At 42.3% G+C, this 13604-nt stretch overlaps 1 protein-coding gene across 1 annotated transcript; it reads left to right on the forward strand.

Annotated features, from left to right (window-relative positions):
- The first annotated feature begins 945 nt into the window (after positions 1 to 945).
- Positions 946 to 11104, forward strand: PLA2G12A (phospholipase A2 group XIIA). Its single transcript, XM_081208520.1, has 4 exons — positions 946 to 1487; positions 3886 to 3962; positions 6146 to 6311; positions 7521 to 11104. The coding sequence occupies exons 1-4, from the start codon at positions 1277 to 1279 to the stop codon at positions 7637 to 7639; spliced, it is 573 nt and encodes a 190-aa protein (XP_081064646.1). The 5' UTR covers positions 946 to 1276; the 3' UTR covers positions 7640 to 11104.
- The last annotated feature ends 2500 nt before the right edge of the window (positions 11105 to 13604 follow it).

Below are 13604 nucleotides of genomic sequence, written 5' to 3' on the forward strand. Positions count from 1 at the left end.
GGGGACGCAGTGAAGGTAATTAGAACTTACTAGCTCATTGCAATTAGAAGTTCGCACATGCAGTTAGAAGTTTGTGAATTAAAGGGAAAAATAAATTGTAAAGCCTCGTGACAATATCTATTGAGTTGCAGGCTGCTGAAATTTCAGCCTAGAAAGTGGTGAGGATTGTGTGGCTCGGGGGAATTAAAGAAATCAGAAACTGGCCAGACTGTGTGTGCAAGTTTATGGCTCATAGTACTTTGGACACAAAATGTTAGGAAAAACATAGACAACACCAGGGGAGGAAATTGGGCTGTTTAAGTCACCAACAGCTTCTTGGAAGGGAAAGAGTGAAATACTCATCTATTGCACTTAAATAGGGATAGTTCAGTTTCTAGAATTGTTTCACAGTCACTATATAGTTTTAAAATGCTGTCGTTTGGGGCTGACAACTTTAAATACCGGTACGCACACATGTATAAAAATGCAAAAAATCATTTAAAAGAAAAGCAAAAGCCCGTTCTGTCCAGAGTTGTATTTATCGCGCATTAAATTTATACCTCCAGAATAAGGATTTAGTTCCTCCCAAACCATTTTTCTGTGTCTTTCCCCTCAACCAGAAGATTCTACCAATTGTGGTAGCTAGCCCCAAAAGAAAAACAGAAACAGCATGGTATGAAAATAGCTCAGGCAAGGCGGTGGAGCCAGAACGACACTCGCTCATCCGTGCGCTCTCTATCGCGCGCGGTTGCGCCCGCAGTGGGGAGGGAAAGGTGACTTTTGTCCCCGTAATACAGGCCGGTCACCCACCCACCCCCGAAGTGGAAGCCGTGGGATCCAGGGAAAGAATGCGCGCTTTTCCTTTAAGGCCTCTGGAAGAGCTTCAAGCGCCTGCCCACCGCGCACCGCCTACCTCCAACCGCCACGACCTCTTTCCCTACCGGGAGAGCGCTAGCCGCGCCCCCTTTCCTTCTCTGCGCCCGAAGCGCCCTGACGCGAGCGCGACTGAGGCGGGGCTGCTGGAAGCGGACGGCGCGCTGCAAACAGGGACCGGAGGGGCTTGTCCGGGATGGTAGCGCTTCCGTGGCCTCCGAGCGGTAAGCGCCGTGGAGGCGAGGCGGCTGCCTGCGGCGGCGACTGTGCGTGCGTAATGCAGCTGCCCGCGGGAGGAACGGGAGACTAGCCGGCCCGGCAGCGTGCGCGCCTCCCTCCCGAGCCCTCCGAATCCGTGGAGCTCCGTTGCGCCGCGCGTGGGCGGCGTTCTAGCACTCTGGCCCCTGCGCGCTCGGCAGAGACGATGAGCCGGGCCCTGCTGCCGCTTCTCGTGACCTGCGGCTTGCTGGGGATGCGGCCCCTGCCCGCCCAGTGCCAGGAGGCCCAGACCCCGGACTGGAGGATGACGCTGAAGACCATCAGGAACGGCGTCCACAAGATCGACACTTACCTGAATGCTGCTTTGGATCTCCTGGGAGGAGAGGATGGGCTCTGCCAGTATAAGTGCAGCGATGGTAATGCCGATGGTGCCCTAGGAGTGGGGAGAGCAGGGCGGAGGGTAACGCGGTAATTCCCGGTTGGTATCGGTCCCAGCTCCTGCCCACCTAGCAGTTCGAAAGCACGTCAAAGTGCAAGTAGATAAATAGGTACCACTCCGGCGGGAAGGTAAATGGCATTTCTGTGTGCTGCTCTGGTTTGCCAGAAGCGGCTTTGTCATGCTGGCCACATGACCCGGAAGCTGCAGGCAAACGCCGGCTCCCTTGGCCTATAGAGCGAGATGGGCGCCACAACCCCAGTGTCGTTCGCGACTGGACCTAATGGACAGGGGTACCTTTACCTTTTTTTACTGAATCTTGAAAATGTTAGGTTCAAGTCTAAACGGTTTGGAAGGTGCATCAGATAAGGGATCTCCTTGGGTTCCAGAAGGCAAGGTATTTTTTATTACATTTATATACCACCTTTATCATCCAATAATCTCAAGGCAGTGTACATTGTTCTGCTTCCCATTTCATCTTCACACAACAACCCTGTGAAGTAGGTTAGGCTAAGGAATGGTGACTGGCCCCAGGTAACCCCCTGAGCTTCATGGCAGAGTGGGGATTCAAACCCTGCTCTCCCAGGTCCTAGTCCAACATTGTTAACTATCATGCCGCACTGGCGTATAAATGTTATAAATAAACTCTCTTTAGATCAGAAGGTGCACACTGGGTCCATTTGGTTGAAATATGTAGACCTATAAGTTCTACTGAGCTTTAATGGGGCATATTCTATGTAAAGGAGTAAAAGCTGCAGCTTAAAATACGTTTGCCAACCTTATGGCAGTTCAATCTTAAAGCTTTGCATACTTACATGCGTCCTTAGGATCTCACTTGTGATGCTAGCCAACAACAGTGACCTTTTAAAATGTTGACTGTAAAGATTAGTGCATTGTTGTCTTGGTTCCTGGATGCTTAATAAGCCTACGTTAGTATTGTTGGTTGTTTTATCATGACCTCAAAGTTCTCTTTGTTTTGGATGCTGGACTAGACGGGCCATTGATCAGATCCAGCAGAGTGCTTCTTAGTGTTGTCAGGTTTGAGGTTAACTTGTAATGGTGCCAAATGATTATATTACAAAAAGACTAAGCTTTTATAAATACATCCTTCTTTGTTTAGGCACCACTTTGATAAACTGTGGATTGAAGTATTTGGAAATCATTGTGTAAAATAATCCATTCTTCCTTCATCAGCACTGAAAGTTCAGGTTAACCAGCTGGAGCCCAGTTTTTAAAACCAGTTTGATTGAGGTTTACCCCCCAGTTATCTCTGGTCAAGGAGATGAGAAGATGGCAATAATAATAATAATAATAATAATAATAATAATAATAATAATAATTTATTTGTACCCCACCCATCTGGCTGGGTTTCCCCAGCCACTCTGGGCGGCTTCCACAGAAACCAAAAATACACTAAAATATCACACATTAAAAACTTCCCTGAACAGGGCTGCCTTAAGATGTCTTCTGAATGTCAAGTAGTTGTTTATCGCTATGTGGAAAACTAGCTACTTTTGAAATGGTGTTGCTGAAAAATATAACTTCATAACTATGGTTGTATACCTTTCCCCTAAATTGTTAGATATCCTATGTGTTTTGAGAAATGCATCTTTTTAAATAATCCTAAGGGAAGGGAGATTCTGTGATGCAGGAGATGCCACTTCTGGAGGAGCAAGAAAGGTTTTTTCAACTCAAGGGCCATATTCCCTTCTGGGCAGCCTCTTGAGGGCCGCATGAGGGGAATTAGGACCCTGATGATTCACAGCCTCTGACATCCCCATAAAACAGCTCATGTCTGGGTATGGTGGACCAGTAACAGCAGCAGAGCTTTCTTCTGTTGCCCTAGGAACACCTCCAGCAGCAGAACTCCCTCTCCACCCCCAGGGAGAAAGATCTCCATCATCCTGTCCCTCCCCACCCCACTCAGCTGCCCTCCCAGGGAACATAGGATTGCTCCCTTAGTACAGAATAGTTCCAAGTTAATGGTAGAGTGGTTAGAGTTGGGCTAGGACCTGGAAGGTGAGGATTCACTTCCTCACTCAGCCATGATCCTCCCCGGGTGACCTTGAGTCAGTCACCACATCTCAGCCTAACCAATACTGGGTTTTTGTCAGGATAACATGTGGACTCCCCTTTGAAATCCTTGGAGGAAAGATAGAATCTAAATGTAGTAATAAATTAATTTTCCTTACGCTAAAGTCTCCAAACACACAAGTGTATATAACAGCTCATACTGGGTTCTTTTATTGAATTCTACGGTACAGATAATTTATATACATCTGTACCAGTTGGATATTATTCACGGGCTCTTGCCTTGAGACATCTAATCAGGTGAAAATGAAACATGTTGAGTATTCAGAATTATTTATATTTTACAGGATATAAGCCTTTACCTCGCTATGGCTATAAACCTTCGCCACCCAATGGCTGCGGTTCTCCTCTTTTTGGAGTTCACGTAAGTATCTTTTTATCAAGTACTTCCTCCTGCTCAGTAGCTTCATCTGTGCTTGGGTGAAAAGAAGGAAAGATGCTTAAATGGCAATGTAACTGGATTAACCTATATTAAATTTATGAAAACACTCACATTTATATGGAGAGACTGTAATATATAAATAGTAAATGTGCAGCTAGTTTATGTAAATAGTAGGCTATTGTTTTCGTCTAAGCACAAAGTGTTGTGATTATTCTCTCAAAATCGCTTTTGTAAAATTTTAAAAACTAAATATCTCAGTATCCCAAGAGGAGTCTTCGCAGCCTCAGAACTATAGGTCTAAAATATGAGAACCTTCATTCTGAGACCATGGCCAGTTGTTGTTATTATTATTATTATTTATTAAATTTTATTCCACTTGATTGTAGTAAAACTTCTAAATGATTTACAGATAATATCAATAAAAACAGTTTATAATGATTTTAAACATTTAAAGATAATTAAAATTAACAGGAAAAAGATTGAACTAGTCAACATCTGTGTCTAGATAGGCTTTTATAAACAAAAATGCTTTGTGCATGTGCTTTAGCACAAAAAGTTACATGGCCAGGCCCGAACCCACATTGGGATTATGTTATACAATAAGGTTTTCAGCTGTTCCACCACTACTCTCTCCACTACCTTCCCCAGAAAGGGGTTATTTGTAATTGGTCAGTAGTTATTCCAGTCCAAGGGGTCCACAGCTGGTTCCTTATAAGTAGTGACACCACCGCCTCTCTCAAGGCTGCAGGGACCACCTGTTCGTGCATTGAAGCATTAACCACACTTTGCACCCAACTAGTCAAACTCTCTTTGCTAGATTCAGTAAGCCAAGAGGCGCAGAAGTCTAGAGAGAATGCAGTTAGGCGTCTAAGCTGCCAGCACCTTGTCCGCATTCAGCCAACTCCACCAGCTGAATCCCATCCCACAACACATAAAAAGAGCCTGCTGGGTCTTGCCAATGACCCATCTAGTTTAGCATCCTATTCTCATGGTGGCCCAACCAGATGCTTGTCGGAAATGCACAAGCAAGGTTTGAACACAACAGCACTCTTCACTGCTGTGTTTTCCAGTAACTGGTATTCTGAAGCATTACTGCCATCATCTGCAGCGTTCCCCTCCATGGCTTTGTCCAATCCTCTTTTAAAGCCATCTCAGTTGATCATGGATCACTGCCTCCCATGAATCCAAATTCCATAGTTTAACCATGTACTGCATGAAGAAGCACCATGGAATTGTTTCTCCTGCATTGTCATCTCACATGTCAAGACATCTACCCCTTACTCTGGCAGCCTAAATGCTCCTGTTGTGCAAAGGCTGTCTCTTAGTCCTGTAGAGAGATCAACTCTTCTTTCTTTTCTTTTCTTTTCTTTTCTTTCTTGCTTAGGGTATTAGGCGAGGTGCAGGATGCATTGAGAATCTGATAATAGAACTATCCTGTATGGCAAAAGCTAGTAAATTTTGTTACAAGAAACCACATTACAAGATTATCAGCCAATATGGTCAAAAAGTCCTCTCTGACCCCTATGTGATTATCAGTTTGTTTCTGAATGTGCAAATTCTAGGTTTCTGCTCCTCTGGAATATATGCTTAGCTAGAACAACAAAGTGCCATGTTTAGTTTCTCCAGACTGAGTAACTGGGGTCCCCTTTTCCTAGTTACTTTAAGATGCGTGATCCTCCAGATGTTTTAGACTACATCTGCCACCATCACTAACCATTGGCCATGCTGGCTGAGGCTGATGGGAGCTCAAATCCAACAATATCTTTGCTCCCATGACTGCTTTAGAGAAACTTTTATAATTTGGTTTCTCTGATGAAAACCCTTTTCCAATTTCCATCTTAAATTTCCTGTGGGCCTTTCTTTATTTAGTTTATTAAAATTCTCCTTTAAGACTTGATCTGTTTTATTAACTTCTTGATATATTTTTGGAGCATAAATTCATCCCTCTTCTAGCTGGTTCTGAGTTGTTGTTAAAATTTATATACCAGCCTTCATCTGCAGATCTCAGGGTGATTCACAATATAAAATTTCAATATAAAAACCACAAAATACATGAGTTTCCCTCAGGAGACACAATTTCATCTTCTAGTACATTAAAAATAATAATAATAACAAGTCTCACAACTGTTCTCAAGGAATGCTAACTATTATAACTTGCTTCTCAGTTTGACATTGGCATTCCTTCAATGACAAAATGCTGCAATCAACATGACAGGTGTTACGATACCTGTGGCAACAAAAAACACGATTGTGACGAGGAGTTTCAATATTGCCTCTCTAAGATCTGTAGAGATGTACAGAAGACACTGGGAATACCAGAAAGCGTACAAGGTAAGCTTGTCTGGAATAACGCAGCTATAACGGATATTTACAGAGCTGACATATAACTGTAGGTAGTGTTTTATTAGAAATAATAAAACCAGGAGGCACAAAGTAACGTGACTTAACTCTGTTCAGTTTTCCCAGTGCCTGTGTGCAGCTAATAAAGAAGAGCACTTTCTAACAGATGATGAAGTATGGATTGCACAAAAGTGGAAGGATTTGCCTGATACTGGAAATGTTGCATTGAGCAATGCATGATTATGCTGCCCAGTTTGGGCGAATTCTTCTCTCCTTGTGCAGCTCTGTAAGATGATGTTTTGGGATAGGTTTTGGCTGGGTCAATAGGTTTTGGAGTGTAGTCCTGGACTGGAATAGGCTTTGTACTGTGGTCCAAAACATCTGGAGGGTATCCTGCTTGCAAATGCTGCTCTATCTTGTGTCACCACTGAACATTCCTCCCCTTACAGTAGAATGTGAAAAAGACACGTCTTCCTAGCAGATGTCCTACCTAAGCAAAGCCATTAGCATGTAGCAGTTCCACCAGATTGCTATAGCAGTGTGGAGAGTGAATATTAGATTTACTATATGATGAATAAAAAGCTTCTCTTGGTGGTTTATTTTCTGCCAGTTCTTAATTTTAGGCCTTCATTGCAGTTTTGATTTCTGCAAGTTTGGTGCAAAGAAGGTCACAACATAACGTCTTTTTCTGGGGCTAATTCTACTTTTGACACAGTGTAGACTGGCCACAGTCACACTTGTGAGTTAGCCAAATCTTGCAGGCTGTATTTGTGATCAGCGCAGTGCAAAATACAAGCAACTTCTGTCCTATTGCAGGAGCTGAATTGCTTGTGTATTGCTATGAACCTGATGCCCACCGAACCTTAAACTTGCCCAAACAGATATAGGGCTCACTCACATTATAGCTGACTACATGTCATTATCTCAAGGACGTGTGGAGCTGGCACCTCTACATGGATCGTATTTCCACATCCACCCCAATTCCCATGGTGGTGGTCTTACTCTGAGCAATGATGGTGATGGAAGTGACAAGTATAAGTTGGTTGTTCAATAGATTGAAATTTCATCTTATGTCAGACAGCAGAATAAGCTGCATACCTTGCGTTGGGTCTAGGTTAAGTGGATGCTTTGTTTCTTTATAGTGCCAACTGGGCCTCAGTACAATAATTTAAAAATTGATTTGCTTTTTCCTCCTTGCAGCATGTGAATCAACAGTTCAACTAGTGTTTGACGCAGTCATACATTTAGGATACAAGCCATACCTTGACAGTCAAAGAGCAGCATGTATGTGTCGGTATGAAGACAAGACAGACCTTTAAGAGAGAAGCTTTCGACCTGGTTCAGTTCATCTGTATTGTGAGAGCCCTTTTGTTGTTACAAAGCTGTTCAAAGCATACAGTCGGAGCGTCAAGCTGGTCTACACTTCTGTAGAAGACACTAATTTTTTTATATAGCACTTCTTCCCTCTGTCACCTTTGCATCCTTAATCTTTAAGGATCTTTTGCATACAACTTTGAAAGCGAAAATTGCAATTTTGGCAACTGGCCTCGGAGTGGTACCTCTACGTGAGTTTTTGCTCTTGAGGGGATTGTGGATGCTGCTCTTAAACTGATAGAGGTGAACACCCATATAACTATTGCATGGGGTAAAAAGTAGGTCAAACTTTGGTCTTACCAGCATTTGGCATCTCCTCAGAGCCTTGCTTTATGGACGGAAGGGAAATGCCTTAAAAATGTATGGGTTTTGTTTGCAATCGTATGCTGCTGTTATAGTGGAATATTCCCTTGAGTAGATATTCTGTTTCTGCTTCTGTAGTTCAGTCCTGTGTGTGTTCAGTTAATTAATGAACCTTATGTATGTTCAATTAAGTCTCACTATTCACCGAGGCTTACCACTTAGTAAGTATATTTAGATTTTTCAGCCTTACACAGCAATCCTCTGCGTGCTTACCTAGGAGTAAGCCCCTTTAAAAACAGTGGAGCTTACCCCCCCCCCCGAGAAGACACAGACCAGCTTTATTAAACATTCAATAGTACTTAACATAGAAAAACCACAGTAATTTTTCTTTCTGTCCACTCCCCCCACCCACCCCGGTTTGTAAATAAAAATCAAACTTATTTTGCCCCTTCTGATTAAGTAAGGGGAGAGAAAACAATGAGGTCGTTGCTTGGGTTGGCCACAAATTTCTCCGCCTCATTCCTCAGAGTGATGAAGAGGCTGCCATCCAGTTTGGGCCGAAGCTCAAGCACTGCAACCATCGCAGGAGAAGTCACCGAGAAGAGAACCTGGGAAGGACTTGAGTGATTCAATTTTGTTGTGGCTCTCCTGCTGGGTCAGACGAATCACTTGCTGGCAGGTCCACTTTCTGTGGTTTGATCTGCTTTTCAAAGGGAGTAGCATCCATTGTTTCTTTAGTTACACATTCTGTGTTAGCACCTGGAAATTCAAGATGGATGTTCCTGAAGAACTGCCTTTGTCATTCCTAGGCTAGAGACCTTCTGTTTAAGCCCACAGCCCTGTGGCAAAACTTCCAGAGCACCTTCTCCAGCGACTTTGCTGGTAGTCTTTTGCAGGGCTCCAGCAAAGATTGGGCAACAGGAGCACATCTGACATTGGCTTGACTTTGTAGGTAGTCAAACCCTCTGGAGGCTTGAACACAAAATTCTCAGGGGCCAAGGAGCGCTCTCTCCTTTGTGGTGCAAGAGCCAGGATGATAGGGGCTGGATGGTTATCTTTTTCCAGCTCCGTGGCTGTATCCAAAGGGATTTGGGTGATCACACCTTCTTTAAGAGGCTCCACTGAATGGTTCTCTTTCATGCCACACAACACTGTTGCCTTTGCATTTTTGACCCTTCTCTGCTGCTGTTTTCTGTTACCTGTTTCGCTTTTCTGCAGCGGAAGACCTGCATTCACAGCAGGCCAGGATATCTGTGATACTTTGGTTAGAGCAGCAGCTGTGGCTCCTGTAACTCTTCCAGCGGCAGTTGTGGAAGTTGTAGGCTGTGACCCTTTCCTCTCTTTGGGGGGTTTGTCTACGTAGATCTGCCTCTGGTTATGCTGAGCTGTTTGCAGAGTGGAGCCCTTGCTAGGTACCATCACTGAATGCGGTGGTCTAGCTAGTGGTCTGACTGATTCTTGCAATTGGTTCTTCATCTTTGACCTTGTTAACCGCATTTCCACACTTGCTCCTTTTGTTACCGTCTCCTTTGGTTCGTTAAGCACCGGTATATTTGTTGATTTTGAAAGGAAGGCAGGGAAGGCATGAGACTTAGCTGAAACACTTGATTTTTGGCTTGACTTTGTGCTGCTCCTTAGTAAGTACCCTTCACCTGTCTCCTCCAGCAGTGGAGGCTCGCCATTTCTTGATGCCTGTGCATTGACATCAATGAGTCCAAACTGCCTGCCTTTATTAAACTCCTTGTGTCTGGTCTCCTTTCGGGAAATGGACTTTTGGTGGACAAGTTTTGCCTTCAAGGTCTCAGTACTTAGGTCCTTTTTGTACCGAGCAACAAAAGTGGCAGCCATCCTGCTGTTTACTCACCAATCGCTTCCTACCAGCTCCAGCATCGACCCCCAAACTGCCTCTCGGCTCACCCCAGATTCCGGTGGAGCTTACTTTTGAGTGAATAGGCGCCAGATCACTATTTGCCTCTACCAACAATTATAGCATGTCAGATTATTAATCTCAGTGTTTAAGGATTACCTTAACAACAGATTCTCAAGTGCCTTAAAACTATAGATGGTATCCGACTGAGTCATATTCAGACTAGATCCACTACTGTGTACATTAAGCACACTAACCTCATTGGATCTACTCTGAGGATTACTTGGTTGCATATCTCCCTTAAAGTTTTAACTGACAAAGTTAAGTTGTTTACATGTTGGAATTCTAGGGTGCATCAAATCCATCTGCCAAAGCAATGAAACCAAGCTATTGATTCCCCTGCCCCCCAATTATCCAAGAACACTATAAATTTTTAAAATTATTTTTGATCTCTAATCAAGTGTTTTAGACACATAGACATTCTGTGAAGTAAAGGTATCTTAATATGGTTTATTGGCCTGAACAAGAGAAATATTTGCATTTAGTGTGGGGAGCATTTGACTATCAAACCTGTTTCTTCTCTACTGTTTCAGAACTAAATTATATGACTAATGAATACTTTTACCATTGTTTCTGTGTTTTAAGCTTATAGAATTGCTTTGAGAACTCTGCAAGGGTTGTTTCCCACTTGATTTTTAATAATTTATTTCTACTTTTGCATTTGACTTTAATAGAAAAAGATTCTAATTTATTTGTCTGTACTTGCCTATTTAAAATTAATAGAAAAAAATCTCTTAATCTTTTTTATATATATATTTTAAAATGAAGTAATTTGTGAGAAATAATCTGTTCCCATGCTGCTAATGTTAATTATAACTGACCCAATGAAAACAGTGGGGCTGTCTGCCCTATTAATTTTAATAGGTCTTGGTCACAACCAACTTTAGTTGGATCGAAACCTACAAAATGGGTGTTCCATTTTTTAATCTTGGATTTTATAGAGGTTTTTTTGTCAAATGTATTTTGTATTTTATGAAAGAATGTGAACTTTAATGCTGAGTTGTTCTCAAGTTCTGAACACACAAGCACTAGAAACTACTGAATGAAATTACTTGAAAAGTGGTCTGTGATATATTTTCTTCTGGGAAATAAGGGATTTCTTTAGCGTGAAAAATTGTGAAAAAACAAAAAAAACCTGTATTTGTGTAAAGTGGGGGGGGGAATTAAAGAGTCAAAGCTGTGTCTGTGTCATGTCATTTTGCTATAATTAAAACTTACCTGAGTAGCATACTATACTGAGGAAAATCTGCAGGATTCATTTTACAAGCCTTTATTTTTGCTCAGGGGTAGGCAACCTAAGGCCCGTGGGCCGGATGCAGCCAATCGCCTTCTCAATCTAGCCCATGGATGGTCTGGGAATCAGTGTGTTTTTACATGAGTAGAATGTGTGCTTTTATTTAAAATGCATCTCTGAGTTATTTGTGGGGCGTAGGAATTCGTTCACCCCCCCAAAAAAAAATATAGTCCAGCCCACCACATGGTCTGAGGGACGGTGGACTGGCCCATGGCTGAAAAAGGTTGCTGACCCCTGTTCTAGCTGCATTTGAATGTAACATGAGATCCTGCAGCATCCAGTGTGGCTGCAAGGTCAGAAACTTTCCCTTCCATTTTTGGCTAACTGCAATTGTCTGAAGCTAGACAAACTGTGGTTAGTCATAACTTTTGTTTACTGACTTACGAAGCTGGCTTGTTTCAATAAAATTCTGGTTAAGAGTAGGTTCAGAACTAAAGCTTTAGGTTTGTGAAGAAGTATTTAATACAAGGCTCCAAAAAAGTACACTATAACAACCTTTCATCGGAATACACAAGTGCAATGAAGATGCAATTCAAACAGCAAATTTCAGGACTACTTTGGCCTGCCAAGAGCATTCCCAGCAATGTGACTCAAAGCTAGTAGTTTATATTATTAGCTTGCTGTAGGTACAAAGTTCAGTAGGAGCAATCTGCGAAACACAAACCAAAGCCAGAGGAAAGGAAGAGCAAACTACTTTCTCTAGATATTTTAATGAAAGCAATGACAAGCCAGAAGCAAGAGAACTTCAATTTGGAGAAGTTTGAAGGAGTGTAAACTTTAATCATGGATCTAAAATCTAGAACTGATAGAGTTACATACCCCCCTGCCAAAACACACTTTGGGGTAGAAGCATTTATACTGTGTTAACCATTTAATGCTGGAGAATCATAAAAGTTCTGGCCAGTTACAGAATGCTGAGCTATGTTCCCATTGCATTCTTAACAAATGTTAATTCAACAAACATGGCATAAGACTTTTTTTGGCATTGAAATGTCAGTTATATAAATAGTGACCAAGGTTCCTTCTGAATATTCAAAAAAATGTCAATGCATTTATAAACTATTGCACTTGGTACAATATCCTGAAAAATACCTGCTTTTGTTTCTGAAAAAGGAAGTTTATTTCTAGCCCTTTATACTGAGATGATTGTGCCTGGTGAAAAATTAGGTGCAGAAGAAAAGGCGTCTGCAGCTCTGAAGAGAATACCTAGTTACAGGTGGTGATTGGGCTTCCATACTCCACATAGGTCTTTTGTATTTCCCCACAATTTAAAGATTTGTATACTGCTTGACTGTCATAAAAACCTTTAAACAGTTTACAAGAAATATTAAAATTATCAATGAAAACCAGTTAAAACCAAATAATTAAAACAATTTAAAAGATAATTAAAGTTAACAATAGAAGGTTACAGCATGTCAATATGTGTCTGGGATTATTATTATTGTTGTTAATGCAAACTGAATAAATTTATACAGTATATGGGTCAGAAATCAGGTTACTGTGACCCAATAGTTTTATTTATGTTAGCACAGGGTTGACACAACTGTGACTAAGAGATCAAAGATTCCAGGTATACCTTGACCAAGGTTTAATTTTTAATTTTGGAAAGAAAAGGTGATTCTTATATAGGAGTGCCATAACACAGACACGTCCAACTCTCAAGAGACTGTGATTTACTCACAGTATAAAAAGACCGGCTGTGATCTACCCATTGCCATTGCAGGAGTTGTTGAGCTTTTTTTAGGGGTGAGTTGACCAAAGGCGATCACTAAACTTCATTCCGTGATCTACGTGGGACACCCCTGTGTTCTACCAATAGATTGTGATGTACCTGTTGGACATGCCTGCCATAACACAATGGTAGAGTACGTGGATTTTTTTGCATGCACATTTTCCTAGGTTCAGTCTCTGATATAGGGCTGGGAACTGCTTCTACATGAAACTATTGAAAGCCCCCATCATCCAAACATGCAGGCCTAGGTGGACCAGTGTATAAGGCAGCTTCCTGCAATGTTAATCAGACGGTCCTGGAAGTGGTCACCACAGAAGACACTGGATTTAGTGGTACTAAGTGGGAACTTGCCAGCCTCATGAAGCTTTTCCACCTACAAACAGTGATCCCTCTGGAAGTTGTCAACATTTACATTATTGCACTTGCTGCACAATCCTATACACGCCTCAGTAGTTAGTCCCAATGGATTCATTGGCGCTCACTCCCATTTAAGTAGGGATAGATCCTTAGACTTAAGGTCAATTTGGGCTACTGGGTTGCAGTCAATGGTACCTTTGTGGTAGAAGTGCTTCTGCTAACAAGGTGAGACAACCCATTTTCACTAACCCTCCCCTACAATTTGTGGGCCATACCCATTCTCTACCCAGCTGGCAG

This window comes from Podarcis bocagei (genome assembly GCF_964188305.1).
Source record: "Podarcis bocagei genome assembly, chromosome: 9".
Lineage (NCBI taxonomy): Eukaryota > Metazoa > Chordata > Lepidosauria > Squamata > Lacertidae > Podarcis > Podarcis bocagei.

Coding starts and splice junctions, on each gene's coding strand:
- PLA2G12A (XM_081208520.1), top strand. CDS start 1,277: ATGAGCCGGGCCCTGCTGCCGCTTCTCGTGACCTGCGGCTTGCTGGGG. Junction 3,963..6,145: donor CTCCTCTTTTTGGAGTTCAC/GTAAGTATCTTT, acceptor CTTGCTTCTCAG/TTTGACATTGGCATTCCTTC. Junction 6,312..7,520: donor AATACCAGAAAGCGTACAAG/GTAAGCTTGTCT, acceptor TCCTCCTTGCAG/CATGTGAATCAACAGTTCAA.